The 26,807-nt window shown below is 39.8% G+C and overlaps 1 protein-coding gene across 1 annotated transcript in view; it reads right to left on the reverse strand.

Annotated features, from left to right (window-relative positions):
* Positions 1 to 26,807, reverse strand: part of SPRED1 (sprouty related EVH1 domain containing 1) — a 123,598-nt gene that overhangs the window by 27,255 nt on the left and 69,536 nt on the right. The window contains exons 3-4 of the mRNA XM_048853958.2: positions 12,319 to 12,487; positions 10,636 to 10,685 (exon numbers count right to left, since the gene is read on the reverse strand). Of these exons, the coding sequence (XP_048709915.1) occupies positions 10,636 to 10,685; positions 12,319 to 12,487 (219 nt within the window). The remainder of the gene's footprint in view (positions 1 to 10,635; positions 10,686 to 12,318; positions 12,488 to 26,807) is intronic.

Consider the following 26,807-nt stretch of genomic DNA (forward strand, 5'->3'; position numbering starts at 1 on the left):
GGGACTGACGCCAGGGACTCTGGCAGGCCAGCTCCGCATCCGGGGGTTGGTGGCGCTGTTCAGGCAAATGCTGACGGGGCACCCACTGTGGTGAGGAGCAGTGCCGCACTAATGGAGACCGCTGAAAGGGTCTCAAGGCAGGTTTACCCCTTGAATGGGGAACCTCAGCGGCCAGCGTGGGCAGCACCGGAAGGGACAGTATGTCCTGAGTGGATGAAACCACCAGGTGCTGAGCACCTCTGCCACTTCCTGGGATGGGGCAGGTCTTGACAGCTCAATGGGAGTTAGAGCCTGGCCACCATCCAGAGGGGAAGAGCTGCCCCATGCAGGTCTACTCTCCTCCAGCTCTCTCCTTCCCTTTACGGGACATAGGAGAACGCCCCCTCCTGGCCATACTTTGCTCTTTAGCTGGTATAGGGGATGGGGAATGGTGCCAGTCAGAGGTTGGTGCCGGCTTGGAGCAGAGTCCGATCTTGCCGGCTCTGAGGCCAGTGCAAGGGCTGACTCCATAAGGAGCGCTCAGAGACGAATGTCCAGCTCCTTTTTAGTTCGCAGACTGAAGCTCTTGCAAATGTGACACTTGTCACTCATGTGGGTTTCCCCTAAACACTTCAGGCAGCTTTCATGGGGATCACGGATTGGCAAGGGTTTTTTGCAGCTGTCACAAGGTTTGAAGCCCGGGGACCAGGGCATGCCCCATCCCTAGGCTGAGTCCCGCACAGGACTAACTGACTATTTTTAAATTAACACTAAGGAAACTAGTAACTATACAACTTTGAACAACTATATACAACAAATTCACTACTGGACACAGTACAGACAGGAAATCTTGCGAAGCAAGGAGACATTCCATCACAGTCACAGGCAGTAAGAAGGAACTGAGGGATGGGGGAGCCGGTGGCATCCCTTATACTGGTGCATACGTGTGCCACTCCAGAGGGCACCAGAGCCAGTCCCCTACAGATACCACTGAGGGAAAAACTTCCGGCACCAGTGCACGTTGTGAGCACACACACACCTATAATGGAATGGAATGGAATGGATATGAACAAGCACTCGAAGAACTCCTCTAAAGATATAAAATTAACATGGAACACATGAAATGGATTAAAAGCTGGCTACCTGCTAGGTCTCATATGTGATTGAAAATGGGGAATCATCATTGCACAGGTTTGTTTCTAGTGGAGTCCTATGGGGATCGGTTCTTGGCCCTATGCTATTTAGTATTTTTAAGTAAAGACCTGGAAGAAAACATAAAATCAACACTGAATGTTTGCAGATAACACAAAAATTGGGAGAGTGGTAAATAATGAAGAGATCAGGTCACTAGTACAGAGAGCTCTGGATTGCTTGGTAAGCTGGACTCAAGCAAATATGTATTTGACCAAATGTAAATGTATACATGTAGGTAAATATACATATTTAGGAACAAAGAACATTGGCCATACTCATAGGATACAGGACTCTATTCTGGAAAGCAGTGACCCTGAAAAAGATTTTGGGTGGAGATCGATAACCAGCTGAACATGAGCGCCTGATGCAATGCTATGGACTAAAGGGCTAATGCAATCTTTGGATGCATAAATGGGGGAATCTTGAGTAGGAAGGTTATTTTACCTTTATACTTGGTACTGGTGCAACCAGTGCTGGAATACTATGTTTAGTTCTGGTGTCCATAATTCAAGAAGGATAATTATAAATAGGAGAGCGTTCACAGAAGAGCCAGCCAAACAATTAAAGGATTAGAAACATACCTTATACCAGATTCAAGGAGCTCAATCTATTTATCTTTACAAAGAGAAGGTTAAGGGTTGACTTGATTACACTTTAAGTATCTATATGGGAATATTTAATAATGGGACTCTTCAATATAGAGGAGAAAGATATAACATGATTCAATGGCTGGAAGTTGAAACTAGACAAATTCAGACTGGAAATAAGGCATAAATGTTTTATAGTGAGTAATTAACTCTCAGAACTATTTTCCAAGGGTAATGTTGGATTCTCCAATGACCATTTTTAAATCAAGATTGGATGTTTTTCTAAAAGATATGCTGTAGGAATTATTGTGGGGAAGTTCTATGGCCTGTGTTTTACAGGAGGTCAGACTAGATAATCACAATGATCCCTTCTAGCTTTGGAATCTAGGGATCCATGCTCTGGCACAAAAAAGAAAAAAAGGTAAAAAAACCTAAACATTGGATTTATTGTGCAAATGTTGAGAGCTAAACTGTCAAACAAAGGCACCTAAGTTGTATCTACAAAATTTGCACATATTCAGCCATGTAACAGAAGTATGCAAAGCATCCATTTGTGTATGCATTAGCATAGTTTGGAGGCACATCTTAGGGTAAGTCTACACTGCAGCTGGAAGTATAAAATTTCCTGCTCAGGTAAAGTGTACGCATGGCTAGCTTTGAGCTAAAGTGCTAAAAAATAGCGACATACAAACAGCAGCATGGGTTGCTATAGTACGTTTTGTATTGCGTTCCTTCCTATCATCTGTCCCTATTTCCTTGAGCCCAGCTTACCAAGCGATCCAGATCTTTCTGTATTAGTGACCTGACCATTTCGTTATTTACCCACTTTCCTCAATTCAGGGCAGGGTGGAGATGAGGAGGAAAATGTATTGGAAAATCATAAGGTAATTGAGGAAGGTAAACTGTAGAAAGGTCGACATTTTGCCTAATGACACAGACAGTGTCCTTTTAATTATCTTCACAGTTTTTTCCTTTTCAAAATATCAGAAATGACTATTTAAACAAAGCTGCTTACTTTATATGGGTGCAAAATAGTTAAGTGAACCAATAAACTTTTTTAGTGAACTCATAATTCAGAAATATCCAAAGCAATTTTATTAAATTTGAAAAAAGCTTTACTTTGGACAGGATATATATGCCAAGTTTTAGTCCAATGTGAATTTTTATGGCATAGTTATGAACATCTGAGAAACAGCATTTATAATAGAAATACTGACAACTTGAAGAAATCCTAGAAACAAACTCCAGTTACACTGAAAAAAATTCTTTAAATAAGAACCAAGCATGTAAAATTTTCCTTAAGAACAAAATTTGTTACATTAAATATATTTTACACAAACACACATGCACATCCCCCTCTTCTATTTTCCACAGCAATTACACACCGCCCACATTCAATATCCTTTTACCACAGCCTGCAAAGTTCAGCACAAGCATAGGTTAGTCAGTATCATCTGTAAAGTAATCTACGCCAGTTTTTAATGCACAACGGAAATCTGGTTTGCTCCCAGCTGCTGGTATAATAATTACTGTCCTATGGTTGCTACGAGATACTAACTTTTTTTTCCCCAAGACTACTAAAACATTTCTGTGCTCACAGGCAAAAGGATGCTGGGAAAAGCAATAAAATGAATCCAGCTGTAGCTCTCCAGCGGAATTCAAAGCCAGATGACAGCTGTAGAGAAAATGAAAACCAAAAAGCTTCTCTCTTCTTCAAAGCTTCTCTCCTCACTTTTCCCTTCTCCCTTCTCTGCCTGGGAGAGAATTCAGCACTGTTTTGCAAACACTGTTAAAAATGTTCTGCTTTCAGTATTCTGAATGATTATACAGAAGGAAGGATAAAAGACCACATTTCCCTTACTTGTATTTTGCATCCATGAGGCCTGAAATTTTGCTGCCTGATTCTAACCAACAGGTGAAGGTTTTAAGTAATTTTTTTTTTCATTTGAGTAAGTGAAACAGATCTCAATAAATTTAAAGTAACCACCTTCTGCTTTAGCTATTTCTTAGACTGATGGAGCAATTTTCAGATTTGGCAGTAAAGCCTTCACTACAATCAATCACATGTATTTTTTGGCCTAGATTCTGAAAGTGTTGAAATGTTGTCAGGATTAGTTTGAATATTTTTAAACAGTTTAAGGAAAAATAAATAGGACATATGACATATATTCCTTCTCCTAAATCTGCTTTGCCTAACCACAATGGAACACTAATGTTTTTTGGTGTCAGATTTGGTATACAAATTCATAAACCATAACAGGAGGTGGTCTACCTTTGAAAAAGCAAATAGGGAGAGATTAACACAAATTATTAGCTGATTTAATCAGAAAAAAATAGTAATTCCTCTTCCTTGTTTAGTATGCACTACCCCGCACACAGAACTGCTATATTAAATTTAAATAAGGAATACGGATGACTGTCACATTTACTGCTTTGAGTTAAACCTAATTAATATGCTATATGCAAATAATTTGTGTAGGAATTTCTTAACCCTGTAATACATGAAACAAATGAAATTACAAACAACATAGTATCGCTGCTGAATTAGATTGCAGTTACTTGTAAGAGGCCATGTGTAACTTACTTCATACATATCTACAAAATTTGCATATATTCAGCCATGTAACAGAAGTATGCAAATGTGTACTTCATACACAAATGGATGCTTTACTTCATTTTCACACAAAAACCTGGACACTCATTAAACATTATCTTTACAAAAAGGAACATGACCAACTTACATCCTGTCTGCTGCAGTAAGACCATTTTAGATAATGTGCGTGAATCACAAGCCTTTTTGCTTGTGCAGGATTAAGTGCTTTGGCTAAAAACCTGAAGCACTTAATCCTGACAACAACAATCAAGCACTTCCTTGGAGTCAAAGAATATGACAATATTTCTGTTTTTAGCCATCAAATTTAAATTTTCCTCTGTCTTTACCTGTAGCAGGAAACTCAAGGAAGAACTTCCTGTCTTAAAAGTACATCAAAACTGTAGTGAAACAGTGTTGGTGGCCTGTTGATCACACCAATATACCTGAACAACAAAATCTGTCGGGCATTGTTACATATTTGATGTACGTATCTCGCAAGTCTCAAAATCAAAATTTAAAATAAGCATATCAATTTGAAATAAATATGCAAGTATTCCAACAATACTGTATGCTTAGACTTCACTATCAGATGAAAACAGATGAAAAAATCTTGATTAGTTCTTCACTTTTGGTTTATGATTCTTAACTTCTTCATTTAAAAATCAAAAAATCACCCCTGTATCTATAAATTTATATTTGGTAGAGGAAAACAACTATGGCCAGCCACTTAAAACTGCAGGTACACCGAATGCAAAAACATGCACTTCAGCTGAGCCCACATGTCCTATATTTAAACAAGAAAATCCGATAAATACATGCCTCATTGCTTAGCGTCCCACACATGAGCAATAATTGGGTCTGTGTGCACCCACTATACTCTCAGGTAAAAATTTGTCCTTTAGAGTCTCTATACATATGTTTGCTTTTTATGTTTGTATGTGGAGATATATACACACACACACACCCCCCCACCCACCCACCAACCCACCATTTATGACTGCACTAACCTTTTTATATAAATTTACATTTGGAATTAATGTAGTAACTAGTTAATAAATTGTACTTAAAATGTTAAGTTGAACCTACTGTAAGAAAACTGTTTTTGAAAAATAAATAATGTCAGCTAACCACTTATGGTGGTGAATTGGTATTTTATGGTGCTAAACAATAAAAACATGCACACTGAGTGCTAGCAGTGAAAGTCTTCAGATATAACACACAAGTGATTTAATAAATGGTAGCATTAGTCTCACTGTAATCAATAAATATAGCTGTACCATTCTTTCACTTAATAGCAGTTTGGGAAAAACTGAAGTGCTGGTTTTTTCTTTAAAGTATGTTTACGATTTCAATACTTCACAATTGAAAAGTAAATATTAAGCTATATAGTCTGAAGGGCAAATGAAAATGATCTCAATTGAGAAAGAACCTGTTAGATTTGGTTGTCAGCTGGGAGTTTTCTTAAGTTTCTTCAGAGTTCTTCATTTACACAACCTACCTTCTCTCCCTCATTAATTCTAGATAGGTATCCTTTAGCTTTTGTATTGGAAGGTATGAACTCATTTTCATTTTTTAAAATATTTAATTATTCATGTTCTGTGTTCTGTCTTGCCTTTACTAAAATTGTGTGTGGCCAAACTTGCATTCTTTATACTAATAATATTCCTATGGATTTCAGTAGCAGCAGAGCTTATGCTCTAACATACATTTCTTTCATTTAAACCAAAAAGCCATCTGAACATAAAGTTACAGACCCTTAAAAAAAAAAGTTATAAAGCAAGAAGTTCAGTTATCACCAAACTTAGCTCCCACACATTAGAGGGATTTTATAACTGTGTAATGTTGTTATATATCATCTTTTAATAGCTCTACACTAGTAGTAGTGTAAAGTGAGTCCAGAGATGATAACGTAGATTTTTACTATGAATTTCTAGGGTTTTGATAGGTTTACATAACTAGTTATTTTATAATAAAATGTATTATATGCTAAACATTGTATTACACATTTTACAATATTTACTATATGCTTAATATTATGATATTCTTACTGCACATGTACACAATCCTTTTGTGGGATTTGTGTAGTACAAAATAATTTGAGAAGACTGCAAAACCTTGTTAAAAAGGTGGATTAACAGTTAAGAACCTACTACAAATATCAGCAAAACATCTGAAATCTCAGTGAATTTGTCTAGCATCCCAACAAACAAAAAATAATATGAACTACAGAATTCTGGTTTATGGTAAAAATAGTTGCTACTGTGCTGTGATGTGAATTTCAGGACACTACCGTTTGTAGCAATATCTTTATCAATTTGAATACAAGTTCGCCACCTTGTATTTTAACTACAGATTGCGAGGATGAACTCTGTATTGGACATATTACAACAAAATTTTGGTTTAAAGCAAGTGGATTATGCCTCAAAGATTAAAATAAATATTTTAGCATTTTCATCTCTGAGCAAAGAACAGTTCAGATTAGGTCAATTTGGGGCTTATCTTTTAGATGTCTCTGCCAATATTTTAAACATGCTCCTGCTCCTCTATTCCCCCCTCCTCCCAATTTTTTTTTTTAAACTAAAGGCTTATTGTGTACATATACTGAGTCATTAAAATTTAAGCATGTATCAAAAGAAAGTACTACCTAATAATTGGAAGATATGCCTGGACTAGAACAGTGGAATGGGGATGAAGCCTTTTAAGATTTAGCGCAATAAAACTGGATGAGCTCTGTCTCTCCAGATATTTAGCACAGGAGCTTTTGTCAAGGAAGTGATTATAGACCTTTTCATATAACATACCTCCCAGAGTCCAGAGCTGGAGTACTTGCCTTGATGGAAGAGAGGTTAGGCTCTCAAACAAGGGGGGTGTAGTCTAGAGGGTTAGGGTTGAAGAGTAAGAAAATTACATGGTACAATCAATGAAATCATCTAGTGGTGCTGCTGTTATGCTAATCCTGCAATGAAGTAACATAAAAAGAGCACCGAGCCCTACAGAAGCATTGCTGTACAGAATCTGGTTGAAATTTTAACTATAATCAGCCTAGCACATCTTAGCGTGCGACAGATTCCCCAACCCTTCCAGTCCGTAGAACACATATGGATAAACAGAAAGTTCAAAATTCAGTCAGAATTTGCCTTGTGCTGCAGCTTCAGCAAGGAACTCCTCATACTTCAAAGGAGGAGAGCTGATGCATTTTGTTCTGCTCCACGTGTGACATTAGTGCCAATTATTTATGGTTATGTGCAAATTAGATTAAACTTAAACTTCTGATCAACCCAATCTGTTCTGAGCAGTGGAGGTGGTAGAACACGGAGCTGAACAAAACTTGGCAGTTGTGTCTTGGGTAGGTGGGTCCTCAAGGGTATCTAGAAGCATAGCGGGGTGGGGTGCTGCTGTGATTCCTACGGATAATGGTACTGGAAGTCAGGGAAATCGTAGGTGAGATTGGTGCAGCTGACTGTGGGAAGGAGAAAGAGCACGCAGGTGCCTGAAACTAATATTGGGCCCCTCACCCTGTGGTAGTGGTGCTTCCTCCTCAGGTGCTCCTTTCTTGCTGGGATGCAGCAAGGGGAACTGCAATAGAGGGGGTGTCTGGCTGCCTGTTCAGAGACAGAGTGGCCAAAACAGAACATACAAATAAATGTTTGCAGCCTTCCCATAGCATAGCAAAACATGACGTGCAGGAATGTGAGACAGGGTGCCAAATGCAAGACTGCATGGAACCTGACAGTTCTGAAAGGGACTGCTGGTGAAATACCCAGAACGGAGATTATTTTTATGATACCAACTTCATACTTCCTTAACCTCCCCAACAAATGGCATCTAACTCCACCACTACTTCACACACTTTAACAACAGTGAACTACAGACCTCCTCTACCCCATGTGAAGCTGTAAGTGTGCTCTGATCATGCCTCTTCCTGCCCTCAATGCACTCTCTACTCTAGGGAAGTAGGAAATGAGGGTGTAGTGCTGCCTATGCCAGCCTACGATTCCTCCATACTGAGGGAATCCTGAGCTGCCCAGTTAATGCATCTTTCCAGAATGTCATCCCTGGTGGCTAGAGTAGTTGCTCCAAATAATTAATAAGCCTTAATTTCCCCCTCTAATATTCACATGATTGTAGAAGTTTTGGTTTCACTAGCAATGTACAGTCCTTGTCTGAAAATGTAAGTGGTCTACCCAATAAACACGTCTTTTTCTGTCTCATCTGCTGTGTGAATTTCTTCATTACCAAAATATCCCTTACTTTACTATGCCATGCAGATAGAATGGGAGAAGTTTTTTTTGCTATTTGTTTTGCCACCAAGAGACAGATCAGAAATATGACTACAATAGGGATTGCTAGTCATGATGGCACTTTACACTGTGTGTTCTGGACTCTATGCGATACTGTACTCAGATGAATTTTATTTGTACACTAATCTCAAACTAATTGCATGAATAGGGGTAACAACCATCTTTTGGGAAGGCAACTGACTCTCAACTCTCCCTATAATACAAGTAATTCTATTATAAACTTGTCTAAATTATGTTAAAATATATAAAATTTTATAAAGTGATTTTCCCTAACAATATTATAAAGATTATTGTTCCTTCTATCTATACTTTATAACAGTGCTCCCAGTCTGTAGTGTGTTTCCCCTCGAAGGGGTGGGGGTGGGGGGGGGCGGCACATAGGAACAGTTGGGGGTGAGGGGACACGTGTCAGGGACCGGGGGGGGGGGGGGGGGCAGGAAGGGAGCACCACACAGCCCTGCTCCACCCTCAGCTCCACTCCACCCTCAATTGCAGCTCCACTCTGTCCCCAGCTGCAGCTCCACTCCATCCCCATTCCCTCTCTGTCCTCAGGCCCGCTCCTGCTCCTTCCCAGTTCTGACCCCAAGCTCCTCTGCTAGCCAACTCCGCTGTAACGGACCAGAGGGTGGGCAGAGAGAGATTCCATTACTGGTAAGGGGGGGGTGGGTGTGACAGGAAAAGTTTGGACACCACTGCTTTAGGGAATTTCCATCTTTAAATCCCTATTTTATTGTGTGATAAAATTAGATTGCTCTTGCCTATCCACTTGCACTACAATCCTTTCTATACATTGGAATTATATTAGCCCCTCACTAATAGTTTGTTTCTTAACCAGGACCTCAAATTATACAGGTAGTCTGCTAATCTTATCTTTGTCATTTTGTGCATTTTATATTCTAGCTCAGTATATTGGTAAAAAGGCAATGTGCAGCACGAGAGTTTAACATCTAAAGACAAAAATCTTTCCTTCAAAAAGTTGCTTTAGAATACCATCAGTTGTCTGAGTGACACTGAAGTCTTTAAGGAGAACCGCATATACAAAAAAAGAATCTTTTATTTAAATGGGATATCTGAAAAGGCGAAAAAGTAAGTAAGATTTTCTTTGTATTTGCTACATAAAATAGTGGGACTTACATGGCACACTTATAAATGAAGAAAAGCACCTATGCTTTATTCAGAGGTGACATGGGTTTTTAATTATATAACAACTTGGTAGTTATTACTACATATCAATTCCAGAGTACTCAATGGTGTCTCTGAATAAAGTGCCGTAATTTTTTGGTGGCAAATTTTAAGGAAGCTTTTAAACATCTAATCTCATTGTTGTCTACCGAAATTGCTCAAGAACAGTTCAAATAAAAATTAATCCTGTAATGTTGCTAGGGTCAATAAAACCTTTAGAAGATGTTTAGGGACAGCTTTAATTGGGGCACCAGCTTTATTTAAAATTATCTGAAGTTTTCCAATATGACTAACCTGTTTGGATTGGACTCTTCCCACCATTTACTCTATGACTCTTTTAGGTTGTGTTGCACACCCTCCAAAAAAACAAACCAAACCAAAAACCACATGACCCTAATCATGCCCAGTGCCAGCAGAGTATACAACACCACAATGCTATTCTGGTCAGCAAATAAAACTGTATATTTTTGAAAGACCCAGGCTCCTCTGCTTTTCTTTAAATGTTACCAGAGGATCAGACTTTGTTTCAACAGGACACACATTCCCCTAGAACAGACAACAAACATAAAAATTGGACTTTTAAAATGTCAAACCATCTCCTTGTTTAATATACATTACAAAGATAAGAGAGAGGCTGGATTATAAGGTACTTTCCAAAATACTGAATCTAGAAAACTCACTTTAATTAAACTTAAAATACTATAAGTACTAGGAAGAAGCAGCAAAATAAAATTACAGAAGTCAATCAACTGTCATTTGCTCTAAATTATGCAATTGGCATAAAAGTTAAAACACTTACTTGAAAGCCATCCTCAGCCACTTCAGTGTCACTGTGCAATGGTGGACAACCTGTGGAAAAATGAAAAGGGCAAAAATAAACAACATTTGTTTTACTTCCTTCACTATATATTGCTTCAATCATTCCATCTGAACCTCCAATAACAACTTAGGATATAAAAACTGAGCTAAATACATAGACCTTTAAATAAGTAGATCAACTGCTTTATCATTTATGCTGTTGAGCCTATAATACAGGTTCCTAGTACTTCTGCTGCTCTTGTCAGCATGGTCTTCTAACTAGCTTGCAGTTCTGCTTTGCTGTGTTCTTACCACTGCATATTTCTAGTCACCTATTTATTTGCTTTACTCTCCTTGTCTTGTAAAAGCTTCTCCCCCCACCCCGCCCCAGAAATCTCTACCATGAATCAGAATTCATAGATACTAAGGTCAGAAGGGAATTAAGAAAGCACCCTTTTTTGGATTAAATATTTTAAGCATTAATATATTTTGTGCTACTCCCTCATACTAAAATCTTGCAACTCCCAGAATTATGCCTTAAGCTGAATGAATTGGTAAAAAGGCAATATGGTGCGCATATCTAAAGACAAAAATATTTCCTTCAAAGTTTCTTTGGAATACCATCAATAAGTGCACACAGACAATACACAAGGATCCACATTAAAGGGAAAAAAAGTGTGTGCTCAAATGTTCATTGATTAGTCTTGCATTTTCTCTCAGAGCTCAACTCATGACAAGTCTTTTTAATAGAACAAAACAATTCGCATTCTTCCTTTTACTAGCACTGCTTCATGCACATAAAAAAAATAATCTCAGAAGGATATCTATATAGAATATTAAACTCTCCATTGTTTGACTTTCCCTTTTATACGTCTGAAAGGTACACTCACTCCCTTTTCCATTGGCAAATATTTTTTTGCCTCCTCCCCATTTATTATGTTTCTACCTCAAAACAGTCTTTGTTTTACTGTCTTTCTTATGCATCAGTTTCTATGATACAAGCACAGCTGTGGGACTTTGTGTCAATTAGACCAGTGCTTAAGATTTTACATGAGACATTTTCTCCACAGATCCTACATAAAATTCATGCATGCACTTACTTCGACAGTGTCTGCTAAAAAAAAAATACTATGAACGAAGCATCTCAGCAAAGAAAGTGATCTTAAAGGTGTCTGACCATTCAGCTACATAGTTCACATGTTAAGAACATATAATTTGACATGCCCCTAGAGATACTAGCATGAATCCATTAATATATACAAAACAGTATCAACCAATGGGAATGATAGACTTGTAGTTAAAAAAGCATAGGACTGGGAATTTATGGATATGGTCAAACCAGTTACATCGCAGGCCTCTGGTATGATCTGGGTAAGTCACTAAACCTCTCTATGCCTCTGTTTTCTCATTTGTAAAATGGAGATAATGCTTCTTCATTACACAGGCATATTTTGGGAATTAGTTCATTAACAAAATATTAGGATCCTTAGATGGAAAGTACTAGAGAAATTCAAAGTATTATTAAACTGTATAACCATTACAACCACAGTCTACTGTAGAACAATGCAAATATTTAAGTACTTAACAGCATTACATCAAAATACTTTTTACGGTGTCATTTCACAGGGTTAATACGGATATGTTTAAAAAACAAAACAAAAAAACCCCAAACCAAGACACACACCTTGAGAGAGATCTTCTACAGCTCTACGGATGCCTCTGTCAAATGCTCGTGCATCAGCAGGACTCTGAAATGTGAGGCCAAACTTCTTGTCATCAATCTTCCAGTGGTGAAAAGTTGGGGTAACTTTGTTGTAAATGAGGTCCTTCTTTAATGCACATTCCAAAACCACCTTCCAGAAATGAAGAGGAAAAAAAAAATTGTAATTCTCTGAAAATATCACAAATTTCACAAAGAAAGGATATTCAATATACATCTTTGGAACTGTACTTGAAAAATGACTTCTTAAATACAGTTAACAAGTCCTTGTTTAATTTCTTCCCAGTACAAACAAGCAGTTTCAACTAAGGCCAGGTCTACATTAGAAACTTCTGCCAATATAGCAGTGTCACTAAGGAGTGAGATTTTTCTTTAGTGACATTTCTATACAAGCAAGAGCCCTAGCGTTGGCATCATTTTCCAGCATGAAAATGCTTTTGCCAGTATAGCTTTATTTTGCTTGCCAAACCAGTATAAGCTATACGGGCAAAAACACTTTTTTTGCCTGTATAAGCTGCATCTACACAAGGAGGATTTTGCTGGCAAAGCTCTATTACAAAACTTCTGAGTGTAGGCTAGGCCTACCTTGAATACTGTGTCAAAGCCATTTATCTCCACCTTCTACAGGAGAAGTCACTGAGCATAGAAATTAATATAGTAGCAGGAATGAATATCTGTAAGTAAGCCAAACCTACTTAAAACGTTAAAGAAAATTTAAAAGCTGAAAACAAGCAGGATACAGACAGCTGTAGTTTTGCACTCTATTTGCTAAAACAGCCAGAAATATCATTAAAAAAATATCTATGATTTGTGTTGTACTACATTTGGAATAAAAACAGTGTTAATATTAAGAGAAAGAATATAAATAAACATCTGACCACAAAAATACTCCAGGCATATGCAGGCAGTTTGTCCAGTTATGAAACAAAACAATCTTCCTATCACTCTGCCATTTTTCTGTTTTAAAGTTATCACACAGTAAAGTTCAGTTATATTACATTTGTTGCTTAAAAACGTCAATAGTGAACAGCCTGTAACAGGGGCCTTCTTATTTCATGTTTTTGCAGAGCTGTTTAAATTTAAAGCACTTCATAATAAGTTGTTACATGCTATTTTTTTCCTTTAACCCTGTCAGATAGTCTTTTCAGAATGCTAACTTCAGCATTTGTTTTGTACTACATTTTGTTACACATGTACAACACAGATAGGAAATATAAAATCTCTTATAGTAAATGGGAAATAAGGATTATTTTGAACACAGTACTTGGTTAAAGATAAGATTCAATCAATGTTTTCTGCAGATCATTTTTACCCACTAATTATAAATACCTCTTGAAATCAAAATTATGTTTCCTTCCACCCCCCAAGCTTCCCTCATCACAAAAGCATCTTTGCCATTGGATTGCACTATATTAGGTTCTTATGCCAATCTCTGGCATTTTTCTGATGACAAAGTCCTATATTTAAAACAGCTCTGAAATAGACAACATTAATTATTAGACTACCTATTTTAGCCTTCCTTCTCCTCCCAATACAGGATTGTTCCTCAGTCTTTTTTAAATGCTTTGTCTAGTCCATTTTGAAGTATGTGATGTGATGGAACTTCCTTTGCTTCTCTTGGGAAACCGTTACACAGTTAAGGTGAATTTCGGACTATTTATTTTCCTATTTGGCTTTTGTATTCTTTATTCATCCCACTTTTCAGAATTCAATTGCCTTCTATTGCTACTCCTCTCTATGCAATATTAATTTTAATTTAGATCTTTTACTCTTTCCTCACATATGAATCTCTTCAGATTCAAAATTATTTTTGTTGCTCTTCTGTCAACTCCCTACAAATGGTTGATATTGAGGTACTCTATTCTAGGTATAACTGTCTATGAAGAGAGAAATTATGGCCTCTGTATACCTGCCTTTACATGTGCATCAAAAAACCCGCAAACCAGCCGTTGTCTATTTTTAATTTGCAGCCCACTATCACCCTATGTCACTTTTGGTACTAGTGCTTTGTAAGTTTTTTCCTCCAGCTCAATGTCTTCATTTTGGATTGTTCCTCTTCTTCCCCCAGTATTAATATTTCTTCTTCATTTTAATAATATATCACCAGCTCCATCTGTATTATTTGTGTGTCTTATGCTGTTCAAAATGCCCCCTAATCTGGAACCAAAATTATGTTGTTTATACTCTCATCCACAACGAAAGATGTGAAGTACAGGAACACTGATTCCTGCAGTACCTGACTGGACATCTGCTCCCAGCTGTGTTAATCTAAACACCATGAGATAAATTTAAATGAAGGAGGGGAGAAAAATCAGTGCTTTAATTTTGATGCTAACATGTGACGGAAGTCTATTTTGAGACAAACGTCCTTTACAGTAGCATTAACCACCTTGCACCGAAAACTAGCATTTCTGGATGGCAAGAATGCTTACACAAGAGACATTAGCACTGAGTCAACCTCCAGGCTGCCTATAAATTATAATGCTATTCACAAATCCAGACTGTCACCTGATCAAAAGAAAGGGGGTTTGGCGATTTTTTTTCTTTTGCTAAACTGTTTTATGGAATATCTGTTTTCTATAGTGCTCAATATATTTCTCTACGTGAAATACATATAGATCCCCAACCCAGTTTAGATACTAGGATAAAGTCTAAGTTGCAAGCCCATAGCCAGATATCCAAATTACTCCTGATACCCTACGTAAACCCAAAGGCCCTGTTTTCCCCTCTGTAGCATGGCCAGAAGAAGCAGAATGTCAAGAAAGCCTCCCCCATTTTCTTAAGCCCACAGATAACCCTCTGTGCTAAAGGCAAGTAGTTGGGGATTTTCAGGAGTTCCACCTCCATAAAGCGCTTAGAGATCTTCAGATGAAAAGAGTTATACAAACTTGTTAGGAATTATGTTCATATGGACCCATGGAGTATCTACTTTTTTCAGCATGTGTCCCTGAAACACCAGCAGATTTCTGGATCGAATGAAGCAACATTATTCCATTTCTATAGTGTCTGGTCTTGCCCATCCAGAGTTTGAGTTGTCTTTCAGCATTAAATTATACCAGTTTTGCCGACACTCTGCAAATTCCCTCATCCCTCTTGTTGGATGGTACAAAGGCCAATGGCAATACATGCAGATGGTGCAGGTAGATAACCTTGATCTCTGGCAGATTTCATGGCTGGAATAAATCAGGAAGGTACAATCTGGTCCCACATCTAAAACAGTACTTAAGACGGTCATCCAAAATTTGAAATTTTCTTTAAAAAGCCCCCAACTCAATATAATGCTATGATACAATTTCCCAAAATAGGAAGAATAAAAGATTTCATCCTAGAGAAGGGAATCGCAGAGAAAGGCTCTTACAGTAATGCTTGGAATCCAGAGAAATAGCATGCAAGAACCAAGCTTCCTTATACTTCCTTACAAATATCTTGGATTCTTCCATTCTTAAAGTGCTTATTAACCTCTCATCTTTCTTAATACAACAGCCCTCCTGGAGAGACGTACAATATTGTGCCACATCCAACAGGATATCTATTTAGGTCCCTGCATATTCTGTGGTTGAAGAATTTTCCCTGATCCACACAATGCTGCTAAATCATGCTGTAGAACAGGGGTCTCAAACACGTGGCCTGCGGAGTTATTTCCTTCGGGCCGCCACGCTCCCCTCCAGCATCCCTGCTCCTCTGCCTACCTCCAGGCACTTCCCGCTGCCAAGCTTAGCACTTTCCAGGAGGGAACGTGGAGGAACAGGGAGCCGTGCGCTGAGGGGAGGAGGTGGAGAAGAGGTGGGGCAGGGGCGGGGATTTGGGGAAGGGGTTGGAATAGGGGCAGGGAGGGAATGGAGTTGGGGTTTGGACTTTGGCGAAGGGGTCGGAATGGGGCGGGGAAGGGGTGGAGTTGGGGGGGGCTTTTGTACCTTTATATGAAAAGGTGCCAGCGATGCAGCCCTTGGGCCAATGTAGACGTCCTCATGTGGCCCTCGTGGTGATTTGAGTTTGAGATCCCTGCCGTAGAATCTAAAAGTTTTCCTTAAAATAGGTACTACCCATGTTTCTGATGATAAACTTGGTTCATGTTTCCCGGGTTACATCAATGCAATTTTATCTTCCCAAGCCTGCAGATATCCTGAAACATGTACTGTGGAGGTGTGAACTGGCCTGCTCATAGTAAATGATTAACTCAAACCTAAATAAGACAATCTAAATATCAATACCTATTTCTCTACTCTGCTTTTCCTACAATCCTGCTTTCCAGGGGCACTCAGGGTTATGAGGCAGCTCACTATCACCCATCCATAATGTAAGGACTGTGTCTGCAGTGGGTCAGCTCCATGACTCCATCAAGAAATCCCTGGGTCACACTTACAGATGTCATGCTATTGTTTGCACCTCTAAAGTGGCTATGATTCCAGCTTCCCTACCTCCTGCTCCTAACCCTGTGTTATGCATGTCATTTAAAAAAAACCAAAAAACAAATATCTGTGGTATACTAAAATATGAAGATGTGGGCATAGTCCAAAAACTGGGTTTAACAGGGGCTACTGTTCTGATTATTCATTTTGATACTGATTAAAAACCCTCCACTAGAATACTCAGTTGAAGCTGATGCAGAATTCTCAGTTTCATACACCATAATCCAAGGACCTTGCTCACAGAAGTTAGGTTGCATTTGTCATATCATACATATAATTTTGCATCTATTTGGTATAATACTTTTTTTAAAAAAGATACAATTATTGATTTGAATTTTCTGAGTAATTTTTTTGTTTTTAAAAAGGATGATTTATTACTCTACCATTCCAGAAGCTAAATATTTATACTTTCAGATAAGATGTACATAATTGTTTCCATGATTCTGGCCAGAAAAATGTCATTTTACTACCATCACCTATTGTTACCAGCCTCTAATTCTGCATCACATAATACTTATTATTTTTCCCTAGTAGAATGTGTGCATATATATTCAAGAGACAGCATGCATGTGTACATGTGTGCTGTGAACAGAAAATATTGCTTGCTAAATTATCATGCATCCCACCTAGTTTAGATTTTCAACCTAATTAACATTTCATTGGTTTGAATGCCATAATCTCATAACAGTTACAGCAGAGAACCTATAGACTTCATGAGAACACACAATGGACAAAACACTAAAAGGCTACAGAAATAAAGCTATTATACTTTTTAAAAAGTACAAACAGAATATTACTTCTGTGTAGCGCAAGTCAGAACAATTTTATATCAGGAGCATATGCAGTCTCAAAGTAACAGTTTAGACCCTAGAAGCAGAATATTAGCAGAGATTAATAAATTCTTAAGTACAGTAACAAAGTGATGTGGTTTTCCTTTCTATCATTATAAAAAGCAACATTAATTTTGTGTGTCTTTAATTGCTATTCTCAAAACTTTGCTTAAAATTGGCAAAGGTGTTTGAAGCAAGTTTTGATCAGAGTAAGCAAGTCTAGACTGAAAAATTCACGCTTTCAAACAGTTTAATTTATTTTACACAAGATTAACACTCAAGATACCTGTATTACTGCACAGAAAAAATTTTCAGTGAGTATAAAAAGACATTTGGTGTACACCTCCTTTTTGATATGATTAACTGAAAACTTTTATCTATTAGGAAGCTAATTAAGCAAGTTATAAACTCTAATTGGCTTCCAGCTGTGCTAACAAATTATATCTTTATATGTAAGTAGATACTGTCCCATAATATATCACAAAGGGCTCAACCCTGCAAACACGTATGCATGTAATTTTACTTGTGTGAATAGTCCCACTGAAATCAATAGTATAAATGAAGCCCTCTATCTATTTTCAAAAAATCATTAAAATGTGGGAAAGAAAAAGAAAAGCAGAGAGGTTTTACTTTTTGGGAAATAGTAGGCACATGCAAGAGAACAAACAGTGACCCACTATGCTATTACAGCAATCTACCTACAATCATGGGCTACAATTATATGCAGCAGAAAAATACTTAGGTTTGCAGGACAGATGTCACCTTGGCCAAATGTGGCTAACACCAATGCCAGGACATCTTCTGCTGTGTTACACCAGTAACTGCCACAATCGGCAGGGCCTACTTGGTAGGATCATGTAACTACAGTCTTGTTTAAAATGTGCATTAGACCTCGCTACAACCAGTTAATTTCTAAGGACTAGAAAGTCAGACACCCTTATTCATGCTGAGCACCTTAGTCCTTGAGTAGCCCAACTGATTTCAAGATGCTCCCAATTCATGGGGACTTCTTTGGGTGGGGTGCGATTGTCTATAGTGCATTTATACAACCCCATGTAAGGAAAGGCTCATGGTTTGAAGACTGAAGCCACCTATGCGAGTCTCCAAGGGAGGGTAGGGGAAAGAGAAATCCTGTGCCAGTCTCTGTCCTTCTGTTTAGGGGACTAAGGCCTTCTGCAGATTGAGATTATAAGAAGGATGATGACAGGGTGCTAAATCCTCTTCTTGGGGCTAGGGTGACCAGATGTCCCAATTTTATAGGGACTGTCCTGATTTTTGGGGCTTTTTCTTATTTAGGCACCTACTACCCCCCACCTCCTGTCCTGATTTTTCACACTTGCTATCTGCTCATCCTACTTGGGGCACATGAAATGGGAAGACCCCTTTTGGAATCCATACTTTGTTTCAATCTCCTTCAACTCTGCAGAAAATGCAAAAAAGTTGCTCTAGAAGAAAGCCCAGAGAGAAGGAAAGTGTTTTCATTTGCTTCTCACATGGATTGTGTTGTAGGAGGAAAGAGATGTCTTTGTAGAAGAAAACAACAACTCCTGAAGCAAGCCTCCTTCTCTCTGGGTTCACAAGAAGGAGAGGTTTGAAGATTTTCTAGATAGAACAAAAAATTAAACCCCTGAGGGAAGGCACCGCCTCATGACTCTGCATTTTGGGCGCAGCCTTCTCTGATCCTCTGGAGACAAACATTCCCCGTATGGCACCACTCTGTTTTGCTTCCCTTTTAGAGTAGCCCTCCAGACAGGATTAAGAAAGGGCTGCCTTCTTGCCTGCAGATTTGTATTGATGAGAAAAGCCCCACGGGGGGGGGGGGGGGGGGAGCTTAAGAAGGAAGATTCTACTGTTCCACCCAAGAAAAAATATAGCCTAAGAGTTTAGGCAGACTGTGGAGGGGCTTAAAGCAAGAGACACAGACTGCACCCGAAGTGGGAGGTTTAGGCCATCTGATCCCCCCATCATATAGTACTGACTCCTACTCTGGGTGCTCAGAGTAGTGCTTCATCTACAGACATTTTGGAAGTCAGAAATCTACTCTGTTTGGTAGTGATGCTGGGAACATCAATTCAGGCATCTTAGAGCAGGACTTGCTCTGGTTCTTCAAAGGCAAATTAGCCACAACCACTCAAGGGGCAGAAGGGCTTACTGAAGGCAATATCTTGTCTAAGGCAGTGTGTGCTTTATTTTGCAATGGGGAGGGGACTGAGACAAACCCCAGGGGGAAACCTGGGGAGGGACCAAGTTCCTGACCACACAAGACACAAATCTGAGTCCATCCAGACCCTGAGGGGTGAAGAGAAGTTACCATAGACTTATGACTTGCTCTTATGAGTTTATCTGCCACGTGACAGTGAGCAGAGTATACTAGGGACTGAATTTATGGAGAGAGAATAGGGGGCGGCACCCTTGTTCCTGAGAAGGGCTCCTTTAGAAGCACAGCTACCATTTGTTTAGAAATTAGTTTTGTTGCTTCAGCTGATTTGGCTCTGCAGCTGGTGCACCAAATCTGCCTTCTGAGAGCTACGGAAGCAGAATAAAAATTGGCTGGGTCTTCAGGGGTTGGGCTACTTCCCTTCCTGCCAGTCAAGATAGATAAATATCCATGATTTCTATGTGTATGTTTCTAGTTCACTTTCTTCCCATTTTATTCTCTTAAATGGGAACATTTTTTTATTTGTTTATTTCATTTAATTGGTAGCAGATTTTTAGAATTTTTTTCTCTTCACATTTAAATAAAATGCCCAGGTTTGCTGAGAAAGACAAGTCCATGGCCTCATTAAAATCTTTATTATGATAACATTAACGGAAAAGACAAAACAGATTAGCAAGTGACTTGTGCTTTGTTTTCAACTGACACCATATGCCAATACCTTGAACTTCTAGCGATCAAGCTGAAATACTTTAACCAAGCCATACTCCTTCAGGATTTGCAGCATATAGTCAATAGGACTTGTGCTCTTAAAAGCACATGAAAATCCTACCTTTAGGTGTCTAACTCCGGGATAGAAGCCTAACATTAGCCTTCTATTTTTGAAAATTTTGGGCTTTTTGGGTTTTTTGAAAGAAAAACTTCAGACTAACTGTTAATGTATTGGAAGACTAAATAACTTTTCACTGTTAACACCAAGGCAATTTTGATTTGAAAAGCTTTTAATAAAAATACAATTATAGCTTATGATGCTGAAAACACTTATGCACATGCTTAACTATAAGCACGTGCTTAATCTCACTGAAGTCAATTGATCTATTCAAGTAACAAACATTATCTGCCTGCCTTAGCATTTGGAAGATTAGGGCCTTATTTTTCAATATTTTGTTTTTTGTCTATAGCGATTTTGTAGCAGTCAAGTAAGATATCCCAGCTATAGTGGCATTTTTAAAAATTATAAATGGTGGTTTTAAAAAAGTTTTATTATAAACTTTATTCTCAAGATGCAACAGAACAAATTTCCAAATTAGATTCACAAAATCCTCAAACTCATCTAAATTACTCCACCCTGTAGCAGAACGCTGAAGACCCACTCAAAGTTCTGTCTCATACTACTGTCCACAGATATGTTTACTAGCCATTTACAATAAACCCTGTAAAAGAAAAACCACTTCCTATTTGTAATACTGTTTTCCCACAGTTGTGTATTTGCTCCTTGTTATTAGAACAAATAGTAGCATTTATTTTCTGAAGAACATTTAGTATGAAAAGATAGAAAATAAATTACATGATTTGTTATCTAGTAACAGTAAACAAGATAAATCAAACTTTGGAGACACAACCCAGTGTCCTGCTTAAAAAAAATTTTATTTTAGCATAATTAAACAAACTGTAATGAGAGGAAGTTAGTCACCTTGTGCAGTAATGACGGTTCTTCGAGATGTGTCCCCCTATGTGTGCTCCACTTTAGGTATATGTGCGCCCCTGCACCTCTAATTGGAGATTTTTGCTAGTAGTGTCCGTTGAGCCCGTGCATGTGCTTTCCCTCCCTAGTAGTCTGCATCAAGGCTATCTAGCACTGTGTTGACGAACCTCCTTCACTTCCTTCTCCACCCCAGAGCCCTATAGAGAACTCCGAAGTAGAGGGGAGGAGGGCAGGTTGTGGAGCACCCATAGGGACACACATCTTGAAGAACCATCAGTACTGCACAAGGTGAGGGACTTCCTCTTCTTCAAGTAGTGTCCCTATGAGTGCTCCACTGTAGGTGACTCCTGAGCAGCACCCACCACTGGAGGCTGGGACTTCGGAATGGAGTCTGTTACTACAGAGAGTACTGTGGAGTCGAAGACAGCGTCGGGAGCCAAATCTTCAGTGATCACATAATGTTCTACAGAAGTATGGGCAGACGCCCAAGTCATTGTTCTACAGACTACTGAGATATCTCTATCTTTAAGGTATGTAACTGAGGTAGAAATTGACCTCGTGGAGTGCGTATGGACTCTGGATGGAAGCAGGTTGAGCCCTGGATAACACTGATTAATGCAACCAGAGACCCATTTGGATAGTCTTTGAGCCAATATCACAGAGCTTTTAGATCTTTCTGTGGATGAAAGGAAGAATTTGAGGGATTTCCTGAAGTCCTTAGTCCTGTCCAAGTAGAATGCTAGTGTCCTTCTAACATCTAGCATATGCAGAATCGTCTTCCTGTTGTCACAATGTGCTTCTGGGGAAAAAAACAGGGAGATAGAGCTGTTGATTCATATGGAAAGTGCAGAGAAAGTAGGGAAAAATTTGGGATATGGCCTTAGAGTTACTTTGTCTTTAAAGAAGGCCATGAATGATGGGTGTGCCATCAGGGCCACTATTTCTCCTATGTGCCTAGCTGAAGTGATGGCAATTAGAAATACTGTCTTCATGGACAGGTGTGAGAGACAACAAGTTGCCATGGACTCAAAGGGAGATCTAGTAAAAGCCCTGAGAACTATATCTTGAAGCACTTCCGAGTTCAGTACCCACTCATGGTCGTGACACAAATTCCGACAGACCGTCGGCTGTCACGTTCTGCATCCCTGGTAGATAGCTGAGAAGAGCATGTTGTGATGGATGCACCAGTTCCAAAGTTCGAGTGCTTCCTTGCAGAGTGATATGGAAGGTCACTTCTGTGGAAGGCCATTTGCCCTGAACCTTGTAGATGTGCAGGTGAGCTCCCCAGCCTATTAAGGAGGAATCTGCCCCAAGGTGGGGAGTGTGTAGCGGGAGGAATACTCTTGCTTGTACTGCATCAAGATTGGTGCTGATTAACCCCAGTACAGCGACTGGAGTTTGTGTGCCGCTACAATGAAGATAATCTTGGAGAATACCTTGGGCAGAGCAGTCTGTACTGTTAGTGGTCCTGCCCCAAAGGTAAACTGTAGGAAATCTCCTGTACGATGGTTGTACTGTGATATGGAAGTAGACATCTTGTAGGTGGAGGGCTGGAAATCACTCTCCCTGCTCTAGAGCTGGAATAATGGCTGCTAGTGTGACCACGCCGTCCCGTATTTGTTTAATGCCCTTAGATCTAGAATGGGCCTCCAACCTCCGTTCGCCTTTGGGAAATCAGGAAATAATGAGAGTAAAACCCCTTGCTACTGAGTTGCACCGAGACTGGTTCAATGGCCCCTAGGCACAACAAATGATATATTTCTTGATGAAGTAGATTCTCATGAGAAGGGTCCCTGAAGGGGAATAGGGAAGGAGAGTTGGAATGGGGGCCACGATGAGAAATCAGGGAAATGCCTTCCTCTTGGCCACTGTCAGACTTGTCACTGGGTAAGGGTAGCACTGACTGGGGTTTTGACGGTACACAGCCTGATGACAAGAATGATTCTGGGTGCCAGAATGTGCTCGGTACTGGGGTCCTGGTACCAAGTAATGGGGATTGCAGTTCTTCCCCAGCCATCACGTCTCCAGGGTACCAGAGCTCATGTGGTACGATGGGCTCACTTGGTACCACGGAGCAGTGTCTACAGTACTTTTTTGGTACTGGTGGTTGAGAAGGGGCAGAGCACTCCTTGGATGAGTTTTGTTGCAGCTGGTACAGAAAGTTTTGTCGATGCCACTCTTTTAGCAATGGTATGGTAATTGTCTTTCCCTGGGTACTGGGGCCACAGGTCTCCAGGGTACCAGGGCTCATTTGGTACCGTGGGCTCACTTGGTACCGGAGAGGAATGTCTGTGGTATGTTGTCAATACCAATGGTTGGGAAGGTGCAGAGCACTCCCTACATGGGAGTTTTGTCGCACCTGATACCAAAAAGTTTTCCTCTGTGCCGTTCTTTTTGAGACGGTACAGTAATTGTCTGTCTCCTTAGGGGGTGGTACCATTGCCTCAGAGCCTGACTGCCTGAGCCCCTGGCTTCTCCAGATGGTGTAGCTGGTGCCACAGAGCAGACTTCATAGCAGAGGCTCCTTTCTGGGTACCGTGCTTCAGAGTTATTGTTGCTGTCGGTACCGAGGTGACCGCCCTGGGGAGCCACTCCGGCTGGCCAACTACTCAGAGCCTATGCGTTTCTGGTGCTGTTGGTACTGTGGTGGCTGCACTGGGGAACCCCGCTGTCTGGCCAATGACTCGGAGCCCTTTTTATGAGCCTTCACAGGGAGAGTCTGCTGTTTTTTTTTCCATGACTCTATCCCCTTTCAAGTTAAAGACTCCGGGGATGATCTTGGGTCACCACCAGAGTCTCCTGGAGGTTGAAGTACCTTCGCCATAAGGAGCAGTTTTAACTTCTGCTCCACAGTTCCTGCAAGACTGCTGTTTTAGTTGTGGCAGGTGAAGCACTTCTGTGAAACTCTCCCAGGCACCAGACACTGTGTGAGCGTCTGGCCATTACAGGAATTGACTCCTTGCAGGACAGGTGCCTCTGGCGCAGGGAGAGCCGGACATGCCCCTGGGCAGGGGGCTATCATCCTCTAGCAGTGGGGAATGCAGTAAAAGGTCTTCTTTACGCCTCTTCTCCCCCCCCCCTCCTTTTTTTAAGCCGAAAAAACTTAAGAGGCTACTAAACACCTGAGGGTAGGGGTGGGCATACTCTCAGAAAGAAAAAACTTTAGTTTCCTGCCCTGTCTTCTTCATTTTTCCTTTAATCCCAAAGGAGTAAATATATAAAAAGGAAACACTAACGGTCATAAATGTAAAGGGAAGGGTAAACCCCTTTATAATCCCTCCTGGCCAGAGGAAAAATCCTCTCACCTGTAAAAGGTTAAGAAGCTAAAGGTAACCTCGCTGGCACCTGACCAAAATGACCAATGAGGAGACTAGATACTTTCAAAAGCTGGGAGGAGAGAGAGAAAAAAAAGTGTTTTTTGGTATGTGTCTGTTGGTATGCTGCTTTACTGGGGATAGAACAGGAATGGAGTCTTAGACCTTTTAGTAAGTAATCTAGCTAGGTATGTGTTAGATTATGATTTCTTTAAATGGCTGAGAAAAGAATTGTGCTGAATAGAATGACTATTTCTGTCTGTGTGTCTTTTTTGTAACTTAAGGTTTTGCCTAGAGGGATTCTCTATGTTTTGAATCTAATTACCCTGTAAGGTACCTACCATCCTGATTTTACAGGGGTGATTCCTTTACTCCTATTTACTTCTATTTCTATTAAAAGTCTTCTTGTAAGAAAACTGAATGCTTTTTCATTGTTCTCAGATCCAAGGGTTTGGGTCTGTGGTCACCTATGCAAATTGGTGAGGATTTTTTACCAAACCTTTCCCAGGAAGTGGGGTGCAAGGGTTGGGAGTATTTTGGGGGGAAAGACGTGTCCAAACTACGTTTCCCAGTAAACTCAGTTAGAGTTTGGTGGTGGCAGTGGTTATTCCAAGGACAAAGGATAAAATTAATTTGTACCTTGGGGAAGTTTTAACCTAAGCTGGTAAAAGTAAGCTTAGGAGGTTTTCATGCAGGTCCCCACATCTGTACCCTAGAGTTCAGAGTGGGGGAGGAACCTTGACACTAACTATTAAGGAAAACAAAAAACAAAAACTACTTACTTATGCTAATGATGCAGATAAGGAAGGGACAACTGCTCGCTCTGAGGCCAAAGGGGTTGAGTGCTAGATAGCCTCATGGCAGACCACAAGGGAGGGAGAGCACATGCGCGGGCTCAACGGACACTGCTAGCAAAAATCTCAGATTAGAGGCGCAGGGGCGCACATACACCTAGCGTGGAGCACTCATTGGGACACTATTCAAAGAAAAAAAGAAATAGTTCTATGTATTTTAGCATGCAAACTTACGGTTTAGCAGCTGTTGAATTTAATTAGCATTCTGGAACAAGTACGCCCGTTAATATCTTTCCAACTTCTAGTTAGAAGAGACTGAAAAACAGGATGGAGTCTCCTAAAGTGCTGGATTTATATACTGAGGTATAGTGCACCTCCTTTATACAAATGCATCCCTGCATCTCTCAAATTAATCAAAAATCCTTTTTTTTCCAGAAAACATGTCACCTATTCCATCTGTCACTTCTGATGGGTGAACCAAATTAAGCCAGCCTCCTCTTTTTACTTTTATACTGGATTCCACTACAAGGAAGAACTGGAGAAATGTGCAAGCCATAACAGAAAATCACCATAATTAAACAAAAAGCCAAATTAGTTGTCATGCATTCTCATTTAACAAATAAGATTTACAGAATTCGAAAACCTTGAAGCTTTATGCTAATATATATTTAATGACAAATATGTCTCTCTTTACACAGGCTAACAGAGAAGCAGACCTGACCATGTTAAAGTGGAGTGTAATTGTTCCAAGTAGACTGGATGGAGACAGATCTAAGTAAGTGATTAACAAGCAGTCCTCAGACTTACGTGGGATGCCACTTACAACGCATTTCAATTTACTGCCTGTTTCGCCCCTACAACGCTTGATTTGCATAAAGTTTGCTTGAAATCACCCCCTGGTTGCATTATAGTAGTATGGAGCTGGCAGGGATCGCTTCTGATTGGCTTTGAGGCAGCAGGGTAGCTGCCAGGTTGCATTGCCACTTGTTTTTGATTGGCTCCTGGCCCTGGGCTCGCCAATCAGAAAGCTTGAACAGTGATTGGCTGAGGCTCAGCATTTGTGCTGTTCTCCCTGCCTTTCTGAGCCTATGTTGCCAGCATTCTGAACAGCATATGTGAGTTTATATGTTTATTTGAATGCTGTTTACAAAATATAGTGTACAGTAAATACATGGATGTTGCAACATTAGTCATCTATAATTCATTTAGTACAAAAATCTGGGTTATTGTGGTGAAAATAGTGTAT

Source organism: Caretta caretta, chromosome 6, assembly GCF_965140235.1.
Source record: "Caretta caretta isolate rCarCar2 chromosome 6, rCarCar1.hap1, whole genome shotgun sequence".
NCBI lineage: Eukaryota > Metazoa > Chordata > Testudines > Cheloniidae > Caretta > Caretta caretta.